Consider the following 22814-nt stretch of genomic DNA (forward strand, 5'->3'; position numbering starts at 1 on the left):
AGGCAGCTTCTGTGAAGAGAGGTTAACATTTCAGGTTGTAGCTTCTTATTAGAACTGAAGAGCATTAGAAATCTAAAAGAATTTCAGCAAACAATACATCCCATTGACTATTCACAATGGGCCGAATGACAATTGTGGTCGACCAAGCTCCTAATTGCAATGCCCATCATTAGACATGACGCTGTCATTGGAAATAATTTATAAAATAATCCAGACTGCGCTAAGAGTTACATTGGAAGCCATTTTCAGATCAACAGTGGAATTTGAAGTGTGCCAGAAGCTGCACGCAATAATACACAATACATCATGTTTTGTAGGCAAAAAAGAATGCGCGCATACTTTATACATTTGTTTCATGAACAAAGGGTGATGAAGTCTGCCAATCTTTGCTGCACTTCCATGGCAACTTCCTGACCAATCAGTATCTACCTGCCTGCTCTACAAATTAAGATTGACAGTTAACTGTTTTGGCTAAACTTCCATGCAGCACCCTCTTGTCATGCCATATAAATTGGTGACACTTTACTCAAATCTGTTTCTTGTGAGATAATCCTGAAAAAAGGAAGACAAAAAGCATTAACTTGTCTCACCTTTTAGAAATGTTGAAGAACGCAATCAAGCTGGTTGCCTTTAAAACAGAATGTGCCTTTAAAAACACCACCCTGACAAATTTATATTATTGTTTCTAAACATTTCATCACCAAAATTAAGCTGACCAGTTTCAATTGCCAATTTTAACCCTCTCCTTTATTTAAAAAAACACAAATTAGCAATTGCATCAAATGGTGTGACATTGAATTGTGTGGACAGATGTTGTAGTAGAGAAAATCTACTAAAGTTAGAAATGCACAGCAGAATTTCTGAAAAATGTCATGGTTCTGTAATTTTTCAGGTAGAACCATTGAACAGGACTAATATTCGGAAAGGAGCTTTGCACAATACTGAATTTAGGATTTCCAACTTAAGCAGTCAAATGTGCATTGCACAGAAAATGGAAAAAAGAAGGTTGTGCTAAAAGTACAATATCTTTACAAAACCGCCTAAATGCTTTCCAAGTGACCTTGCAGAAAAGTACATAGGAGGTATCACAATGAACCAATAAAAGCAATCTTCTTGAACTTTATCTGTTAGTTTTTATCTGTGCAGTGTTTGGACTCAGTGAGATGCCATCCCCTTGTGAAATTCAAATAATTGCCTTATGAATTCTGCAAGGTTGCTAAGTTTAAGCAAACATCTGCTTTTGAAATAATTGATTTTATGCTGCAAGGATCTTAAACCAGTTTAGGTACAAAAACCCAACTCATTCTGTGACATAATTATAATTTTTTTTAAGTAATCATGTCCCACGTCAGCAGAATGTCCATACTTCCATGGTTGATAAATGAATACCTTTGTGCTAGCATGAAGCACGGCGTGGAAGTATATTTATAGAGAATGCTGGAGAAACTCAGCAGATCTGGCATTATCTGTGGAGCGAGAAACAGAGTTAAAATTTGGAGTTCACCCTAACTTCTTCAAAGCAGATTATCTCAGAATTAAGCATTAATTGTCTCTCTCTCCACCAGACCTGCAGGATTGCTTCAGAGCTTACTGCTTTTATTTCAGATTGTCAGTATTTTAAGAAATATAACTTATCTGATACATTAGTATATTCAGATATCTCAAAAGCCCAATCTTGATGGGTATGCATTTTGCAAGTAACATTACAAACTTAAATTGTTATGGTTTTTGCTAAAAGGATTACATTTCAGAGTCCTTGAAAATAAGCTTAGACTGAAAATTCAGATGAGTAAATTAATGGTTTTCCTATGATCAGTGATGAATGGAACGTACTCAATCCAAAGTAAAATTATTTGTTGCATAGAGACACACAGTTCCAACATTTCTATTATCCAACTGTTAAGGAAAAGGATGGTAGAACAATCCTAGTTTATTTGGTTTATTCCACATCCATCAAAGTTTCACCTGCACATCCACCAATATTATTTATTGTATCCGTTGCTCCCGATGTGGTCTCCTCTACATTGGGGAGACTGGGCGCCTCCTAGCAGAGCGCTTTAGGGAACATCTCCGAGACACCCGCACCAATCAACCAAACCGCCCCGTGGCCCAACATTTCAACTCCCCCTCCCACTCTGCCGCGGACATGGAGGTCCTGGGCCTCCTTCACCGCCACTCCCTCACCACCAGACGCCTGGAGGAAAAACGCCTCATCTTCTGCCTCGGAACACTTCAACCCCAGGGCATCAATGTGGACTTCAACAGCTTCCTCATTTCCCCTTCCCCCACCTCATCCTAGTTTCAAACTTCCAGCTCAGTTACTGTCTCCTTGACTTGTCCGACCTGCCTATCTTCTTTTCCACCTATCCACTCCACCCTCTCCTCCTTGACCTATCACCTTCATCTCCTCCCCCACTTACCCATTGTTCTCTATGCTACTCTCTCCCCACCCCCACCCTCCTCTAGCTTATCTCTCCATGCTTCAGGCTCACTGCCTTTATTCCTGATGAAGGGCTTTTGCCCGAAACGTCGATTTCGCTGCTCGTTGGATGCTGCCTGAACTGCTGTGCTCTTCCAGCACCACTAATCCAGTATTCAAATAATATTAACTCTGACAATATAGCACTTATATCATAGAGTCAACCTGATTTATATGCTCAAGCCTTGGAATGGGGTTTGAATCATAAACCTTGGAATTTAGAAATGAACATGCTGTGAATTGAATAAAACTCACCCCAGAGGCAGAATAGACTTTGAACATAAGTTGAGTGTTTAGCAATAAAAAAAGTTCCTTCTAATTCTAGATTCATCCAGAAGAAGAAATATCTCCTCAGCATTTTCTTTGTCCTTAGAATCTTCTGTGGTTCAATACATCAACTTTCTTGTCCTAACATGCATACACCAACCTATGCAACATAAGGCAATACTTTCAGCCCAGGCATTAATCCACTGAACTTTCTCCCAACTGCCTATACTGAGAGTATAACATTACTTAAGTAAGGAGACCAAAGGTGTACACAATATTCTTGGTGTAGTGCCAGCAATGTTCTATACAGTTGTAACAAGGCAACGTTAATTCAATATACTTTTTCACCTTTCAATAAAGGCCAACATTTTATTTGCCTTTTATCTGCATCCTAATATTGTGTGCTTCTTGTATAAGGATGTCTTCTGTACTATCGCATGCTGAAAACTCTCTCCATTGAAAGGAAAAGCTTCAGTTTTCCATTGTTCTTACCAAAGTGGGTAATATCACAGTTTCCCAGAAAATATTCCATCTTCTAAATTTGTATCACTGTCTTAATCTATTTACACCACATTGCAGATTCTTTGGTTGAATTTTCAGCGTCCGGTCAAGGAATGGTGGCCAGTTTCAAGACACCATTCCCAACAGTGGCACTGTCCATTGGAATGGGGAAGGGCTGGACAAGGATTTCACTTCTCTCTTGATTGACCCCAATAAACTGAGTTAAGAAACTATTTCAGAGCATGGTTGAGAGGGAGGTTGGAAATTTGAAGTGGGGATGCATAGGTTTCAGGTTCGACCAATTTTCAGCTTTAATAAGGTGGAAGCTACCCCAGGAGCCACAAGGGGTCATAACAGCAAACGGCAACTCAATCTTCGCAAACGAGATGCCATAGGCATTGCACAGGTGGCAGGATTAGGGGGCACTAATTGCTCAGGCACTGAATGGGCATTGTATTTCCCAGCCCTTTCAAAGAGTCACCAATATTGCCATCACAATGGGGCATTACCTATTCAAAAGAAGGCTTCAGAATGACAGACTGTGCACCCTGAGGGGTGCATCCACAGGGAAGGGCAGAACCCTGAGCAGCAGGAAGGCACAGAAGAGAAAAACATTGCAGGTTCTGACAATGTAACTCTGTCTCAGTAGGGCATTGAAGAGTCAGCATGGGTTATGTGCAGGTCCCATGGAAGCCAAAAACCTCATTACAAAACCTACCAGTAGAGGCAGAGTTAACTGAGGAGGACTGTGACCTAGTCAGCAGGTATCTGTGACATAGAGTCATAGAGTCGCAGAGTTGTACAGCACAGAAATGCACCCTTCAGTCCAACTTGTCCATGCCGAACAGATATCCTAAATAAATCTAGTCCTATTTGTCAGCATTTGGCCCGTATCCCTCTAAACCTGCCTTATTCATATACCCATCCAGATGCCTTTTAAAAGTTGGAATGATATCAGCCTCCACCACTTCCTCTGGCAACTCATTCCCTACAAGCACCACATCTGTGCGAAAAGTTGCCCCTTAGGTCCCTTTTAAATCTTTCCCCTCTCACCTTAGAACATAGAACAATACAGCACAGAACAGGCCCTTCGGCCCATGATGTTGTGCCAAACTTATGTCCTAGATTAAGCACCCATCCATGTACCTATCCAAATGCCGCTTAAAGGTCGCCAATGATTCTGACTCTACCACTCCCACGGGCAGCGCATTCCATGCCCCCACCACTCTCTGGGTAAAGAACCCACCCCTATACCTTCCACCCTTCACCTTAAATTTATGTCCCCTTGTAACACTCTGTTGTACCCGGGGGAAAAGTTTCTGACTGTCTACTCTATCTATTCCTCTGATCATCTTATAAACGTCTATCAAGTCACCCCTCATCCTTCGCCGTTCCAACGAGAAAAGGCCGAGAACTCTCAACCTATCCTCGTATGACCTATTCTCCATTCCAGGCAACATCCTGGTAAATCTTCTCTGCACCCTCTCCAAAGCTTCCACATCTTTCCTAAAGTGAGGCGACCAGAACTGCACACAGTACTCCAAATGTGGCCTAACCAAAGTCCTGTACAGCTGCAACATCACTTCACGACTCTTGAATTCAATCCCTCTGCTAATGAACGATAATACACCATAGGCCTTCTTACAAACTCTATCCACCTGAGTGGCAACTTTCAAAGATCTATGTACATAGACCCCAAGATCCCTCTGTTCCTCCACCTGACTAAGAACCCTACCATTAACCCTGTATTCTGCATTCTTATTTGCTCTTCCAAAATGGACAACCTCACACTTGGCAGGTTGAACTCCATCTGCCACTCCTCAGCCCAGCTCTGCATCATATCTAAGTCCCTTTGCAAACGACAAATGCCCTCCTCACTGTCCACAACTCCACCTATCTTCGTATCATCTGCGAATTTACTGACCCACCCTTTGACTCCCTCATCCAAGTCATTAATCAAAATTACAAACAGCAGAGGACCCAGAACTGATCCCTGCGGAACTCCACTTGTAACTGGGCTCCAGGCTGAATATTTACCATCTACCACCACTCTCTGACTTCGACCGGTTAGCCAGTTTTCTATCCAATTGGCCAAATTTCCCTCTATCCCATGCCTCCTGACTTTCCGCATAAGCCTACCATGGGGAACCTTATCAAATGCCTTACTAAAATCCATGTACACTACATCCACTGGTCTACCCTCATCCACATGTTTAGTCACGTCCTCGAAGAATTCAATAAGACTTGTAAGGCATGACCTACCCTTCACAAATCCGTGCTGGCTGCCCCTAATCAAGCAGTGTCTTTCCAAAGCTGTGCCCTCTAGTTTTGGACTCCCCCACCCCAGGGAAAAGATCTTGTCTATTTACCCTATCCATGCCCCTCATGATTTCATAAACCTCTATAAGGTCACCCCTTAGCCTCCAACGCTCCAGAGAAAACAGCCTGAGTTTGTTCAGCCTCTCCCCATAGCTCAACCCTGGTATCCTTGTAAAATCTTTTCTGAAACCTTTCAAGTCTCATAAATCTTTCTGATAGCAGGAAGACCAGAATTGCACGCAATATTCTAAAAGTGGCCTAATCAATATCCTGAACAATATGACCTCCCAACTCCTATACTCAATGCACTGACCAATAAAGGCAAGCATATCAAACAGTGCCATCACTATCTTATCTACCTGCGACTCCATTTTCAAGAAACTATGAATCTGCACACCAAGGTCTCTTTGTTGAGCAACACTGCCCAGAACTTTACTATTAAGTGTATAAGTCCTGCCCTGATTTGCCTTTCCAAAATGCAGCACCTCACGTTTATCTAAATAAATAAATAAATATCTATCTGCCACTCCTCGGCCCATAAGCCCACCTGATGACGATCCCATTGTATTCTCAGGTAACCTTCTTTGTTGTCCACTACACCTCCAACTTTGGTACCATCTACCAACGTACTACAGACCTCCGACGTTCACATCCAAATCATTTATATAAATGACGTAAAGTAATGGGCCCATGACCGATCCTTGAGGCACAACACGGGTCACAGACCTCCAGTGTGAAAAGCAACCCTCCACCACCACCATTTGTCTTCTACGTTTGAGCCAGTTCTGCATCCAAATAGTTAGTTTTTCCTGTATTCCTTCTTGGTTAAGACTTCACACCTTACAGTGCTGGTTAAACACAACCTGCAAGTGGCCTTTAAAATCACTGTGACAGAAAACACTTTCATTTCTAGCTCCTTCCAAAACTCACCTGCTTGGAGAGACTGCTCAATTGGATTTTTTCATGGCAACAGTGCATGTAATCAATTGACTATCAAGACACTCTTTTCTCGACCAATCTGGTCCATCAACAGAAAGGGCTTCCATTCCCTCAATCAGGAACTACATCAGGAGTTTCCACTGTGTGCATGTTCACTGTCCTGGCAGCTCTCATATCTCCTTCATCCTCAGTTCTTCATACCAATGCCAAAGTTCCTGGGTGGACGCTTTGAGTATAGGAGTTGGGATGTTACGTTGAAGTTGTACAAGACATGATGGAGTGCTGTAAAAACAATGACTGCAGATGCTGGAAACCAGATTCTGGATTAGTGGTGCTGGAAGAGCACAGCAGTTCAGGCAGCATCCAAGGAGCTTTGAAGCTACTTGGATGCTGCCTGAACTGCTGTGCTCTTCCAGCACCACTAATCCAGAATGATGGAGTGCTGTGTCTAGTTCTTCGGTGTTATCGGAAGGATTTTATTAAGTTGGAGAGGGTTCAGAAGAGATTTACTAGAATGCTGCTGGGAATGGAGATTTTGAGTGATATGGAAAGGTTGAATAGGCTGGGACTGTTTTCACTGGAGTGTAGTAGGTTAAAGGATAACATTATTGAGGTTTATATAATCAAAGGGGACAGATAAGGTGAATGGCAGGTGTCTATGCCCTCTGGTGGGGGATTTCAGGATGAGGGGGCAAATTTTTAAGGCTGAGAGGGATAAAGATTTGAAGAACACATGGGGGCAATTCTTTATGACAGAGAGTGATTTGTGTGTGGAATGAACTTCCAGAGAAAATGGTGGAAGCAGGTGCAGTAATATTAGATAAGTACATAAATTAGAAAGATTTGGAGGAATATGGGCCAAGCGCACACAGTTCAGAATAGATTACTTTGGGGATTATGGTTGGCATGGACTAGTTGGCAGAAGGGTCTGTTTCCATGCTGTATGACTATGACTCTATTCCAGGGAACAAGAAAACTCTGCTCAGGCTTCAGGACATAGCTGTTCACCATTTTGTTTTGTTAGAGCTCCTGACAGAGCCACAGAGGCAATATAACCAATCTCCCATGTTCAGTCTCGCACCCACTGAATTGGCATCTGGGTTTCAGAAGATGCATTTCCAGAGCCTGGACTCCAATACCCCCCTGAATAGTTTTCAGTTATTATGATGGTTGTGTTGTCCCTTCAGTAAGATTGTCTTCCAGAAGCAGTGTGCACCTGGAGGTGGAAGAAGCCCTTTCAAGAGGCACCTCATTGAGAAACAACATCGATGAGAGGTGGAGAAATTGGAACTCGAGACAGAGGATGCTGACCATAAAGGAGTCCAGCTTTTTAAACATTTTATGGGTAACAGTGTCGCTGAGTAGGCCAGCAATTACTGCCCTTCCCAATTGTCCAGAGGGCAACTAAAAGTCAGCCACTGTGGATCTGGAGTCACATGTCGGTCAGACCAGGTCCAGGATGGCGGTTTCCTTTCCTTAAAGGACATTAGTGAACCAGGTGGGTTCTTCCAACAATCAACAATAGATTCATGGTCATCATTTGACTCTAATTCCAGACTTTCTTAAAATTAATTTCTACCATCTACCATGGTGGAATCAAACCTAATTCACAGAACATTACCTGGGCCACTGGATTAACAGTTCAGTGATAATATCATTCAGACATTGCCTCCCCATTGCACTCCCAAACTTGTGGTCATAGTTTGTAGGTTTGAAAGGCCAATGTGTCACAAAGGTCTATGATTTTTTGATTTACCAAACTTTCAAACTAGTCACCCTGACACAGATTGAAGGGCCGGGACGAGAAAGGGAGCCTGGGAGGCCCACATTAATACCTGCAGGAAAGGCACAACCAAGATTATTTAACCATTGACTGCCAATGGAGGAAGTATATCTGTCCAGATTTGCACTCTTGCCAGAGTGCCACTCTTTCACTGCCTCAAAACATGCTTTCCCTGACACCAGGAATTCCAGGGGAAAATAATTGACAAAGTCAATAAGAAGGTACTCCAATGACTCGTATCGGGTTCTGAATTGGTGGTCTCCTCTTCCAGGAAGAAGGCCTCATTCTATTCCCTCTTTGCCTTCAACATAATATCTAAGTTGTCATCAGTGAAGATATTGTGACAGCCCCACCACAGATGCCAGGCTCCATCTCTCCTGCGAAATCTCCCTTCCCTCTGGGGCAGTGGAAGGTTATGGCATAATCAGCAGATGTCTCCTTAAAGACAACCAGCAACCTCAGTGATGGGGTATCTAAATGAGTCCTGTATATCATGTGCAATGTGAGCAGAATATGTTGTAGTGAAACATTCAGTTATGATTGGAGGACATCCATGGATGCAAGGGAAGGAATGTTGGTGCTGGGTTTAACTTGAGCAACAGAGGTGCTCTACAGGGAGGAGCAAAGCTGTGAAAGCCACTTAGCAGACTCCAACAACAGTCGTTATAGTAAGACCCATAATCTTTTCTCTGGAGTAAAAACAGAACATGTTGGAAACACTCAGCTGGTCAGGCAGCATCCATGGAGAGAGAGAGTAACATCAATGCAAATGCTGCTTGCTCCACATCCAATATCCATACCACACAATCGGACCAGGGAGCTCAGGCAACAAATCGCAACCACAAGTGTGACCTTCCTGTGCCTCAACACTAGAAAGCAGACAAGATGTTCCAGATGTAACATTCCAGATGTTCCAGGGACATGGATCCAGACTGGATCATATATGCAATATGATCAGTGGCAGAGTAATGACATGAACTACAAAGTGAAGCAATAACAATGAGTGATGAACTAAACTACAAAGGAGCCAAAAATGTACAAAATCCCGGTGGATTGGGAAAAAGAATTTCTGTTCACAACTGTAAAGGATAAGAGTGTTTACCTTATATGTCATCAATGTATTTTTTTTAATATAATTTTTTTCTGCATGGAAACAGACCTTTCGGTCCAACCCATCCGTGCTGACCAGATATCCCAACCCAATCTAGTCCCAACTGCCAGCATAAGGAGGGGAATTTGAAACGACAACACCCACTTTTTTCCAAGTTAAAAATCACACAACACCAGGTTATAGTTCAACAGGTTTATTTGGAAGTACTAGCTTTTGGAGCGCTTCTTGTTTATCAGGTAACTGTGGAGCAGGACCATAAGGTACAGAATTTATAGCAAAAGATTATAGTGACATGCAACTGAAATGATACATTGAACAAACCTGGATTGCTGTTAAGTCTATCATCTTTTAGAATGGGTTGCAGGTTTAGATTCATTAATATGTAAATCCCAGAACTTCTTTTAAGTCATATTCTTGAGATAACTTAAGGTTTTATTTTTAAAAAGTGGCATCTCGGCTCAGACAATACATTAAAGGTGCAAATTTAGAGTCTGTTTGTATCCCAATTTTGAGTCAGACTGGTTCTATTTCCAAAATGGAATTTATAAAATATTACATGGATTGACTGCCTGCAGATTGTACATCGTTTTGAGAAAAAATACAGTGCATCTGCAAATATAATTCTGCAAATACAAATTCACCCCATAGACTTATATGTGTGCGTGTGTGCGTGCAGGAGAGAGAGAGAGAAAGTGTGAGTGTGTGCACGTGAGTGTGTGTAAGAGAGTGCGTGTTTGCATATGTGCATACTTGGTAAAGTGTGCATGTGAGCGTGATGGAGTATAAACCTGTGAGAGAGAGAGAGTGTGTGTGTGTGTGTGTGTGTGTGTGTTGAGGCTACCTATAGTGTGACATGAACCTAAGGTCCTGGTTGAGGCCGTCCTCGTGTGTATCGAACTTGGCTATCAGCCTCTGGTCGGCCACTTTGCATTGTTGCCTGTCCCGAAGTCCGCCTTGAAGTATGGTCATCTGAAGATCCGAGACCGAATGTCCATGACCGCTGAAACTTTCCATGACTGGGAAGAACACTCCTGGTCAGTGATTGTTGTGTGGTGCCCATTCATTCGTTATTGTAGTGTCTGCTTGGTCTTACCAATGTATCATGCCTCGGGGCATCTTTGCCTGTAGCGTATGAGATAGATAATGTTGGCCGAATCACAAGAGTACCTGCCACGTACATGGTGGGTGGTGGATTCTCCACATCATGACTTTTTTTCTAAACCAGCAGCAATAGCCTGCATTGAAGCATCATTTCATGTTTGCCTACTTCCAGTAAAAGACGAGAAATCATTCACAGATGGTTAGGTATTTAAATGACTGTGGTTATAGAGTCATAGAGATGTACAGCATGGAAACAGATCCAACCTGTCCATGCTGACCAGATATTCTAACCCAATCTAGTCCCACCTGCCAGCACCCGGCCCATATCCCTCCAAACCCTCCCTATTCATATACCCATCCAAATGCCTCTTAAATGTTGCAATTGTACCAGCCTCCACCACATCCTCTGGCAGCAAAAACAGCAAAGGCAGTAACTGTGCAGGTTCTCTCTCTCTCTCTCTCTCTCTCCTGCACTGACCTCACCATGTGCTTCTTTAGTCTGTTCTTCTCCCTTTTAAAACTGCTGTTGTTTTGACTTTTTTTTTCCAAAGTTCCAAAACAATGCAACAGTATATAAAACAGTAATTGCTGCTCCTGGAATTTGAGAAAATCACCTCCAACACTTAAAATACCTCAAAAAAAGGAGCAGCTCTTACAGCCAGAAAGTTTTCCCATCCTCCATCTTGGATTACCCATCCTCCATCTGGTTGTTGACAATTTATTCAAAGATTTTTAAAAGCAAAGAAGAAATAATAACAGAAATTCACAACATGTCATTTGGTGGTTCCACAGTCACAAGATGAGTAGAATCTTGTCCAAAGATATCTTTCAGTAACCACAGCAGGAGCAGAAGCACTGTGAACGCCCCTTGTTGTAGTTCAATAGCTGTATCGATATGTCCAATACCATCTGATCCTTTCTGTATACATGCTTCATAAGGACACCCTGGTCCATTTCCCTCTGACTAATGCACCTAACACTATGGGCAATTTAGCATGGCCAATTCACCTTACTTGTACAGCTTTGGACTGTGGGAAGAAACACACACATACACAGGGAGAATGTGCAAACTCCACACAGACAGTTACCTGAGGCTGGAATCAAACCTGGGTCCCTGGCGCTGTGAGGCAGCAGAGATAACCACTGAGCCACCACACCACCCATTTGATAGCAGTCTCAAACTACAAGCCAGACTTTAAGGGACTGGCAGGTAATATACAGTCACATGTGTCACCCTGAAATTTGGTGAGTGAAGAACAAAATTAATAATTGTATATCCATGGTTTTAGATTTCAAATGCTATCAGATCAATTCTGTACTTTCTATCTGCTGGACAGATTGTGATCCGATTCCAGTCACTACATCTTTGATGAATTTCCCAGCAGGATTATGGGATTTTTAGTTATCATTAAGTGGAGCTTTGATGTAACGCTGAACCTGAGTGACTACGTAAGTTTTCTCCATGTTCTGCTCCAGTGGTCAGTCTATCCAACTGATTCAGCAAATGAACTGTTGTGAACTTTTAGTGCTTCCAGTTTCTTAAAATATTCAGATTATAAGTATTTACATTTTAATAACAATGTTGTTATTAACACTTGTGTATAACATGATTGAAGTTGAAATCCAGTTAATATATTTTTGGGAATATTGATTTTGGGAATTTTGGGAATCTGTGGCCCACCCAATGACATTGTCATATGTTTCATTTTCATGGTCGGACCTTAATGATACAGATTGCTGAGTTGCAAATTATAATTATAATCCCTGTAGGCAGCTCTCTTTAGGTACAAATCCAGTGGGGTTGCTGCTTTTTTAAAAGCAGCTCAAAACTCTGGAAAGGGAATTGCATTTTCCACAAGTTGGGTGATGGTGCTCAGTTTTTTGAAACTGCTATTGGCAACTTGACTGCAACCAATCCTGATGAAGGGCTCCTGCCCGAAATGTGATTTTCCTGCTCCTCGGATGCTGCCTGACCTGCTGTGCTTTTCCAGCACCACTCTAATCTTGACTGCAACCAGACCAGCTCAAGTGCTGAGTTGGTGGCCATAAAGTTTGTTGTATGCAATGGAAAGAAGTAGGCCGAACATATTCAGGTACCAGCATGTTATAGTTTTGTGGTAGTGATATCATACAATATGATACATTTGTAATTAGGTGCCAAATGGTAATATCAAAAGATCTTCAAAGTGAATCACTAATATGTAATCAGACAAGGAAAGAGATATTAGGGGGGTTACCGTATATTTGGTTCAGGTGCTGGAGTAAGACCATAAGATCTTAACAAATAAGAATGAAAGGAGGCCATTTGGCCCCTCAAGCCTGTTGCACCATTCAGAAGGATCATGGCTGATCCAACATTCCTGATGTCCACTTTCCTGTGTTTTCTCCAGAGGGTTTGATTTCTCTAAGATCAAGAAAGGAGAAGATTAGAGATGTGAGGTAGCAATTGCTAAATAGAAGAGAATTCTAAACCATGGGTTGAATTGACTGTTACCGTTTGGTTTCTGAGTGACAGGGTAGGGGCCTGTGGGGGGGTGGGGGGGTAGAGGGGTTGTGGGTCAGGGAACGGCTGTGCCTAGCAGCCTGTCAATTTTCCCCGTTGTGTATAACAGCTCCCTCATGCTTTTGGATCAAGAGAAAAATAGAACTGAAAATATATCCAAGCTAGACTCTGTTCAAGCTCAATAGACTAGATAGTGAAAATATATTGAGTAATGTGTATTTATTATTAATGGATAACTGGCAAAAAAGTGGCTTGTTTACTCAATTGGCTTTTTTCCACAACTCATTATCCATCAGAACGATGTTGCAAGGCATGTAACAGTAAAAAAAAGACTGTTGCTTTCAGCACAAGCAAGAAATGTGAGTGGTAAGATTTGATGCAGCAATAGTTTGTGTTGAATCTCTTTTCTAGTGTTTTGCTGATTGATTTATCATTTGTACGATAATATTAAAATTAAATCCATAGCTTGCATGGATTTAGATAGCTGTTTGGGAAGGCTGAGTTAGAATCAAGACCAACGAATTGGTAAAGTGGTAAGTGAATTACTGAACTACTGTCGCTGTTGTCCATTCAAATGAGCTGCTCTTAATTCTGTATCACACTGTTCCCTTGGAGAATAGCATGAAGTATTGAAGAGGCTGAGTAACAAAAGTCATCCATGAAGCAAACGTTCCCTCCATGGTGGATTGCATCTTTTTATATCAGTTATAAGATGGCTATTCCTGAATGACAGGTAGATTCTATGTGCTCCTAGAAAATATACCATGACTGGGAGGTATGGGGGGAATGTGGCCAACTCCAGTCACATCCACTGAAACTGGATGACAGTCTGGTACTTAGAGCCAGAGCTTCAGTCTCCACTCATCAGCACTTTCAAATACGGGGTTCAGATTCTGCATCTTATAACACGGAAATAGAAATGCTGCCACTGAACAAAGACTTATTCCATCAAATAGATGATATGGAAAGTTGAAAGTCCAATGTATTGAGATATTTGCATTACAGATGTTGATTTATTTTTAGCTAAAATTCACACTTCATTAATTTAGTTTGATCCACAACTATCCATACTTGAACGCTTTTATGTGAATAACATTTTTATGTTAAAACATGGAGACAAAACGCTCAAACATTGAAAAGTAGACAAAGTCAATAATATTTCTAGCCAGTCATACTGTTCAAGATTCTGGACTGGGCTACGTCTACACATTGGTTAATGTGTACTGACTATTAATGGGTAATGTGCAGAAGATGGTTTGTGGAATTATTTAATTGATTGGCTTTTCTCCATAACTCACTATCCATCGGAACTATGCTGCAAGGTATGCATCATTTAAAAATCACTGTTGTCTTCAGAAAAAGACAGATGAGATTTGATAGTCATTCATCAATTTGGAAAGCAGTACAGACTTCAATAGTGGGAACTTTAAAAAGTGTTAAGTTCATAATTGTGAAGACTCATGTATTATAGTTAACATTATTTAATTATTCTCTTCCTATGCAGAACATAGGTGACAAATAATTAATGAAGTGCTGGAATTCTGCAGACAACCTAAACCTGCATGAGTTAAAGTTGTAATTGAAGCATGTTTTAAGGTTTTTGGAATTTAATTTGTTCCATCTTCTCAATATACATTGTGCAACAACAAATTTGTTCTTAAGATGTATCTTACAACATTGACAGTTCTTGGCTCCTTGAATCTATGATCTAATGGGAAAGAACTTTTTCTGAGTTTTGTCTCATTGTGTGGCAGTGTGACATTCTTTATTTCGAACAGATTTCAGGAAACTATAATGAAAGAAAGAAACGAAACAGACTATAAAAGATATTTCTACTTATATGAAAAAAAACCTGCAAATACTAGTTAAATGTGATTCTCAACACATTTCACCACACAGCAATGTTGAAAACTGGCAATCAAAACAAAACATAACACTTATCACTCCATAATTAAAGGTTCAATGAATTATTTAAATGTAACTATGATTTAAGAATACTCTGTCTCTACTAAGCTGGATGTTTAGGCTCAGTTTCCATTCAGTTTAACCTGAGCATATAAACCAAGTTGTTTATTTATTGAGCTAATGCCTTAGATTGGACTTCTTAATTATAAGAAAGAAGATGTCAAAATACACTTCTTTCACATGACCCAACTACCCACTATCTCCTCTGAAAATTACCCAAATCATTCTTCTTTCTTAAGCCTGATGCTGGCAACTTGACCATACTTCTGTCACCTAGCTACCTGACGAAGGAACAGCGCTCTGAAAGCTTGTACTTTCAAATAAACCTGTTTGACTATAACCCGATTTTTAACGTTGTTCACCACGGTCCAACACCGGCACCTCTGCATCATCACCTCTGATCTTAATTAGTGTTCTCCTTGCTGGTCACTCATCATCCTATTCTCATGTAACAATTTATCCAAAACTCAGCGTCCTTTCCCTTTTCTACATTAAAACTCATTGGACCTTTATCCTAACTGATTTCTCCTGTCTGCTTACTGTTTACCCTATTAAAATTTGCATTCTCAATACCACTTCAGATCCACCCTATTTCTACAACGACAGAATTTCTATAACCTCTGACATTGTATTCCCTCCTACAGCCTTTGACCATGGGCCTTTGTGCATCTACTCTATTCTTCTTTTTGGCAACAGTCTTCAACTATCTTAGTACTTTTCTTTAAATTCCTACTCTAATAACCCCACCTTAAAAAAAAATTCCAAACCCATCCTTTGATTGAGTTTTGGGTCATGTCTGAGGTCTACTTCTTTCAGACAGGATCTCTGTTCTTTTACATGTTTTGTTTTCTTTTCCCTGGCAAATAGGCATTGAAAAATATTCCAGTGAAAGATTGTACTACATTTGTTCATTACAGCTTGCCAAGATCATGTATGATTCGCTACTGCAAATATAATGACTTATTATCAAACTAATATTCATTTATTATCCAGAATGTTGCTCTGCAGGTAATTCTGAGATCATCAAGACAAGAAAAAATGAAAGCAGAAATTGTTATCCTTCTGATAAGTGGTGAATTAATGATCACTATGATGGCGCAGCAGCACCATTGCAGCCAGCCACAGCAGCCTCGGAATTTTAGTTCAGATTCAGAACATAATGCTGAAGCCATACTTGCACCAGAACCACCAGAACCAGTCCCCGATATGCAAGCAATCTACACATTGACAGAAAAAAACAGGGAATTTGGTTTTAACCTCTACAGGAAAATAGCAAACCTACACGAAGATAATGTGTTCTTTTCACCTATTACCATCTCCACAATGTTTGCCATGATGTCCCTTGGTGCTAAGCAAGTTACATCTGATGACATACTCCAAGTCTTGAACGTAAAAGATTTGATCAAAATGAACAACCCATACCTGTTGCACACATTGTTTCAGTGGCTTCACTGCAATGTTAGCAGCAACAAAGATCTCCTTATCTCAGAGGGAATTGCTTTGTTTGTACAAGATGACATTCGTTTGAAACCAACATACATCAATGATGCTTCTTATTTTTATAATGCTGATATAATTCCTGTAGATTTTCAAGATGCAGCCAACGCCACAGATATCATTAATCAATATATCGACAATAGAACAAATGGAAAAATCAACAAGTTGCTTGATTCTGTGGATAGCAAAACCAAACTTCTGTTTACTAATTACATCTTATTCAAAGGTAAGAATTCAAAATTCATTCAACACAGTAATATAAAATGCCTGGCCTATTATTTATAAATTATGAAGCTGGGTCAAAGGTTCAAGTTAAAGAGCAGTGAATGGAAGAGTAAATTAATTACATGTGGCGGCTAGGTGGCACACAATGTGTAGATTATAGGGAGAAAGTAAGACTGAAGGAGTTTGGTAGATTCAAAGTTTCTGTTCCAAAAACCATGGATTAATTTTATGAGGTTCAGTCACCCCGTCGTACTTCCTTAGTCAAATTGAAACTAAAGATTAAATGGAGCATATTAAGTCTAGTTGGTGTGATAGTAGGATAAAAATGTATGCCCTTCAACATAAGAGTTTGCCAGTAAGCCTCTCAAAGATCATAGCAAATCAATTTAACTATGCCTGATCCTAATATCTTAAAACATTACCTAAAACAATGGTCAATCACAGTCTTGGAAATTTGGCATCCATAGCCTTTCCACAATTCCAGTGACATTTGTTCATTACAGCTTGCCAAGATCATGTATGATTAGCTACTGCAAATATAATGACTTATTATTAAACTAATTAGCATACAAAAACGCTTTCTTATTGCACCAGTGCACTGGAAAAGCCAATCTCTTAATGTTATGATGTGTCCTTTTGCTCTAGATTCTCTCACTAGTGGAAATAACATTGTTTTATGTGCTTTCATCAATATAAATGCCCCAATTAATTATCCTTCAGCTTTGGAAACTCAAAGGAATAGAATGCTTTTTTTTGGCAACTTGTTTTCATAATTTAACCATCAAAGTTTCAGAATCATTTTTTTTTTAATCTGCAGAGTTCCTCTTTAAAACCATATATTCTAGCTATGGTATCGTGCCCAAAACTGAATACAATGCTCCAGATGTGATGGAGAAATGGCCAAGGTTCAGACCAACTGAAGCATAACCACTTCTATTTGTATACCAATCTCTTTGAAATTAAAGCCAACACTCCTTTTGTCTCTTTTGATTATTTTTTTTTACCTGTGCACTAGCTTTTAGTGATTTGTGCACCTGAACAAATACCTTTGTTCCTTCAGTTTCTATTCATCAAATAAGTCTGTCGTATCCTTCATGGCTATTACAGTATGACCTGAACTTGTCTTCAATAGACTGATACAACTTATCATCCTTACATTATTAGCTTGTTTTCATAGTTTTGTTCCTACCCCCTTTCTGCACATCCAGGTTTCTCCTTTTATTTGTATATTATTTTCTTCAGCTTAATATTGCCTTTTAGATTATGAAGAGGTAGGAGAGAGTGAGGGGAGAGAAAAGATAAATTATTATGAAATGAAAACCAAGAAATTGGTGACTCTCACTGCTCCACCTACATAATACTCCGACCAACAATAGTCAGAGTACGAACCATTATCTATAATGTTAAAAATTTAAAAATGAGTAATTATAGATCAGCAATAATTGCTTATTTTTGTTCAGGGAAGTGGATGGCTCCCTTTGATCCAAATGGTACCAAGGATGGAATATTCTACATAAATGCATATACCAGAATCAAAGTGCCAATGATGTTCAAAGAGGACACTTTTTTCTTAACACATGACAAGACACATTCTTGTATAATACTGAAGATTCCATACCAAGGAAATGCAAGTATGTTGGTGGTGATACCAAAAAATGGAGAATATCTACATGTGGAAGATGAGCTAACAACAGAATTATTAGCCAAGTGGATCAAAGCATTGAAACCAAAGTATGACTTTCAATTTTACAATCAAACAGTAATGGGTATGTCAAAATGCAATAGGTTACAACTGAGAAAAAGTAGCTATAGTGAGGCAAAGATTAACATACCTTTTTCAATGAAGTGCTGTTCTTCATTCTTCATTATTGGACTTAGAACTTATTTTATGTTTCTTTGACATATGTGGAGCCAGACAGAAGTCTGAGACAGGTTTATAGACCCAAAAAAAAGCCTTAAGCATTGTTGTTATCACTTGTAACTTAATTTTATCATTTAAATTTAATTTAATTCCAATTAAAATATGTTCTTGTTTTAGTAAGGTATTAGGATTTCTATACTGAAATAATGATGAATAGTTGATAGTTAAGTGTGTTTTCGTATGGTAAATTGTGCATGTAGTTAACTCTACAGAAAAGTGGTTGAGTAAATATTCATAAGTAGACTGGATATTTTTACTGTATGTTCTGGACTCATGGCAATGCTTGCAGAATCACTTTAATTGTCTATCTCTTATCTGCTTTTCTGTGGGTAAGGAAAACTAAAACTAGAGGGCATTGGTTTAAGGTGAGAAAGGAAAGATTTAAACGACCTGAGGAGTGACTTTTTTTACGCAGGGGTGGTGTGTGTATAGAATGAACTGCCAGCAGAAGTAGTGGAAGATGGTAAAGTTACAGCATTTAATAGGCATCTGTATGGTATATGAATAAGAAGGGTTTAGAGGGAAAAGAGCCAAATGCTGACAAATGGGACTAGGTCAGATTGGGATTAATGGTCAGTGTTGACAAATTGGAATGAAGGGTCTGTTTCCGTGCTGTATGTCACTATGATTCTGCTGTAAAATTAATTGCTACTAACCACCTTATAATGATTGTTTTGCGCAAATAGCAATTACTGAGTCACTTGAAAGGATCAAAACCTTTTATCCACTGTATGTTGGTTTAATAAGTTTCCTTCTCAGAAAAACTTATGTGAAATATTTTTAATTTCACATTCACATTTTACATTATGTCCCTAGTCCTAGATCCCCTAATCAGCAGAAAATGTTTATCTATATCTACCTGATTTGTCTCCCTTAGTAGCTTGAATAATTCAACTAAATTATTCTTTAATTTCTAAATTTCTGGAGATATATCTGTAATGTGTAATTTCTCTTTCTAATTCAACTCTTGGAATCCAGGTATCATTCTAGTAAATCTACTCACTTCCTCTTGAAACAAATCCATCCTTCCTAAAGCAGAATACCCAGATTTTTTAAAATCTGCTTACTATCACTATTTAAAATATAAATACATTCAGATTCAGATCAATGCAACTTTAAAAAAAACAAATGCAACTGAGAAATATAAAAAATAAAATCAAATTTAAGTATTTAATAGTAAAAAATAAAATTTAGTCAGGAAAAACTTCCTTTGTTGTCAATGAATTATCACATCATGGTATTTTTATGGCTCATTCCTTTTTAGTGCAATTCACGAAATTTTGAATCACTGCATGTCAAACTCCATTCTCTGGAGATGAGGAGTAAAAAGACAATATGTTTATATATCTTTGTCAATGCTGGTTTGTGATCAGTTGCTGGAAGTGATCAAAATTACTTTAATTATTTTATTTTTCACCTCTATGTAAGAAAGTACAGCTCCACTTGGCACTTGTCCTCAACAATTTGACTGAAATCTGGAACCTGCCAGATGGCTGACTCAGATACTAATCTTCATCCTGTCGCTCAATGGAAAAGCAATAATGGTTAACTGCTATGCTGCTTTGCTAATCTTTAAACCTAGATTAATTTTAAATTTTATTTTGAGAGTCATTGTCTTTTATTGAATCCACACAATTTAATGATAATTTAATGAAAATGAAATACCTTCAACTTACTAACATAGTGCATGAGTAAGGTTAAAGTTTACACAGAATTCTCCTTACATTTTGCAAACAATGCATCCAGTTTCCAGTTCTGAAATTCTTTTCCGTAGAGTGATGGTTACTTCTGATTTTGCAGAGTCCCTACCGTTATAGAGGCAGCATGTTTTATTTGGCATAGCTGGCAGCAGAACACTTACCATTCTGATTCCATTTCCAGAGTGCATTCAACTATATATTATATACATATATATAAAGGGAAAGGTACTTCTTGAAAAGCAGACAAGCTTGATTGCTGAGTTTGCAGTATCTGAATAGATTGTAATCAAATCGAAGATTTTTTTGGGAAAAATGGCATTGACACACCTTACTGTTCAGCATTGCATTTCTCACATTAGCTGTGCAAAAGGGAGCATGCCAGTTGGAGCTAAAGTGGGCAGTAGAGTTGATGTATGGATAAGCCACGATTTAATTGAATACCAAACCAGGCTTTTGGGGGTAATGGGCTTCCTCTTGTTACTTTGTAAAGCCAATTGGAATAAAAAACCATTTTGTTCATTGAATATTTTCTACAATGAATCCATTTTTAAAAATGCAGAACGTGCTATTAAGCACTCCATAATTGTCACAAATGTACAAGGAATTTAGCTTCACTAGTTTAGGCTGGATACAAATGAGACTCCACAAGCAAAGACTTTGCTCTAGGTCTCAATCATCTATTCTTCCCTCATGATTCCAACATAAAATATTAACGTGCTCTATTACATGTCAATACATCTGAATAGCAATAACATTAAATGTTTTTGTTCTTAGTTTTTCGTTGTTTGTAAATCATGTTTATTTTCTTGTCCTAGGAAAATTGAACTATATTTTCCAAAATTTAAATTGAACAAGTCATATGACATGGAAAGGAAGCTGCGACAATTGGGAATTATAACACCCTTCACAAACACTGCCAATTTTTCTGGAATCTCTTCATCTTACCATCTGAAGATTTCTAAGGTACATTTGTTCTGAAAGTAGTCACTGAACCCATATCAGTTTTTCTCCTGTTTGCTATGCTTATTTGAATATGGCAGGAGAAGGAGGAAGTTGCAACTGATTAATTTCATTTTGTTCATTTTTCCAGGTTATTCACAAAGCAACGATCGATGTGAATGAGAGAGGAACTGAAGCAGCAGCAGTAACCAGTGTTTCAGCAGTGCCTTATTCACTTCCAACTGTCATAAAAGTGGACCACCCTTTTGTTTTCATGATATATGAAGAAATAACAAACATGCTACTGTTTATAGGACGGGTGAAAGATCCCACCAAGAGTTAATGTTCGCGTGAGATTATTGTTTTTGAATTGATTGTTGTTTTGTAAGTCAGGCATTAGAATAATGACTCTTGAAAGGATTAACAATATTTTAGGTGATACTGTATTGGCCTATAGCAGTACAGAACATAGAATAATCAATTTGATTCAATTTTTCAGATTTGGAAACTTTCAATAACTATGTTTAATATTTAAAAGCATTGAAATAAAAAAGTTCTTTTCTCAAAGATTACTTTCACTTTATGCATGATGTTAATTTGTTTTCAATCAGAGGTCACTTTGCACTTTTGACTAATGGGCATAAATGTGTTTTCAGTTTCTCAAAAGTTCCACATTATCCTGAAACTTTGAAACTTAAAACATCCTCTTGGAGGTCACAGCAAAATTCAGTTGATGAAAGGGAACCACTGGTTTTCAAGAAACTCTATGGTACTCCTGAGCTTACGCTTGTCAGGTTATACACGATAGGCAGTAATTGCAGTTGATGCTAGCTGTAGCACTTACTATTGAAGGACAATGAAAAGGCAATTCTGGTGCAGTGTAATTGATAGACCTTGGGGTGGGGGGCAGAAAGATATGGACTATTTAGAAGAGTGGTTTTTAGACGCTGAATACGTGCCAATGGCATGCATTAAGGTAACATTAGAGATATTGAAACATAAAGGAAAGGTACTACTCTCAAAACTAAACTGATATTTAATTCTCAAACTTAAAAGCAAGACATAAGACCACAAAAGCAACTAATGATACAATGCCTCTATAGAGGTAACACAAAATTTGCTCAGGCTGATTGCACTGTATATATTTAGAATGGCTTTATCCCTCCCAAGTTGGAAACTATTATTTTTAATAGCATGATCACTTTCACTCTTACTGACACTAAAATAACATACACTTCTGTACAATCAAAACTAAGGTTCAGAATAAAACATATAATGGAGTGACTGATATGACGGATGACCTTTTAGTTAAGGTTAAAATTGAGACACTGGGGAATTACATCTGTGAAGTTGACCTCTGCTGTGTGCATTTTCTGCAGCAAACCATTCTTTACCATCCTAAGGTTTTGGGCAGGAGCATGTGCAACACTTAATCTTTTAACAAAACTGCAACCATTGTTTGTACATTATTTAGATACAAGACAGCAACCCTTTTGAGATTAATTTTGATTGCCAAAAATAGATAAATAGATTAAGGTCAGGTGGGAAGTTAAACTTTAAAAAT

The 22814-nt window shown here is 39.0% G+C and overlaps 1 protein-coding gene across 1 annotated transcript in view; it reads left to right on the forward strand.

Annotated features, from left to right (window-relative positions):
* The window catches only part of LOC140475910 (uncharacterized), a 65360-nt gene extending 43538 nt beyond the window's left edge, over positions 1–21822 (forward strand). Inside the window, exons 6-11 of the mRNA XM_072567837.1 lie at positions 11856–11949; positions 13300–13362; positions 15962–16691; positions 18151–18421; positions 21127–21274; positions 21402–21822. Of these exons, the coding sequence (XP_072423938.1) occupies positions 11856–11949; positions 13300–13362; positions 15962–16691; positions 18151–18421; positions 21127–21274; positions 21402–21593 (1498 nt within the window). The 3' untranslated portion in view covers positions 21594–21822. The remainder of the gene's footprint in view (positions 1–11855; positions 11950–13299; positions 13363–15961; positions 16692–18150; positions 18422–21126; positions 21275–21401) is intronic.
* Positions 21823–22814: the final 992 nt, after the last annotated feature.

Source organism: Chiloscyllium punctatum, chromosome 4, assembly GCF_047496795.1.
Source record: "Chiloscyllium punctatum isolate Juve2018m chromosome 4, sChiPun1.3, whole genome shotgun sequence".
Classification (NCBI taxonomy): domain Eukaryota; kingdom Metazoa; phylum Chordata; class Chondrichthyes; order Orectolobiformes; family Hemiscylliidae; genus Chiloscyllium; species Chiloscyllium punctatum.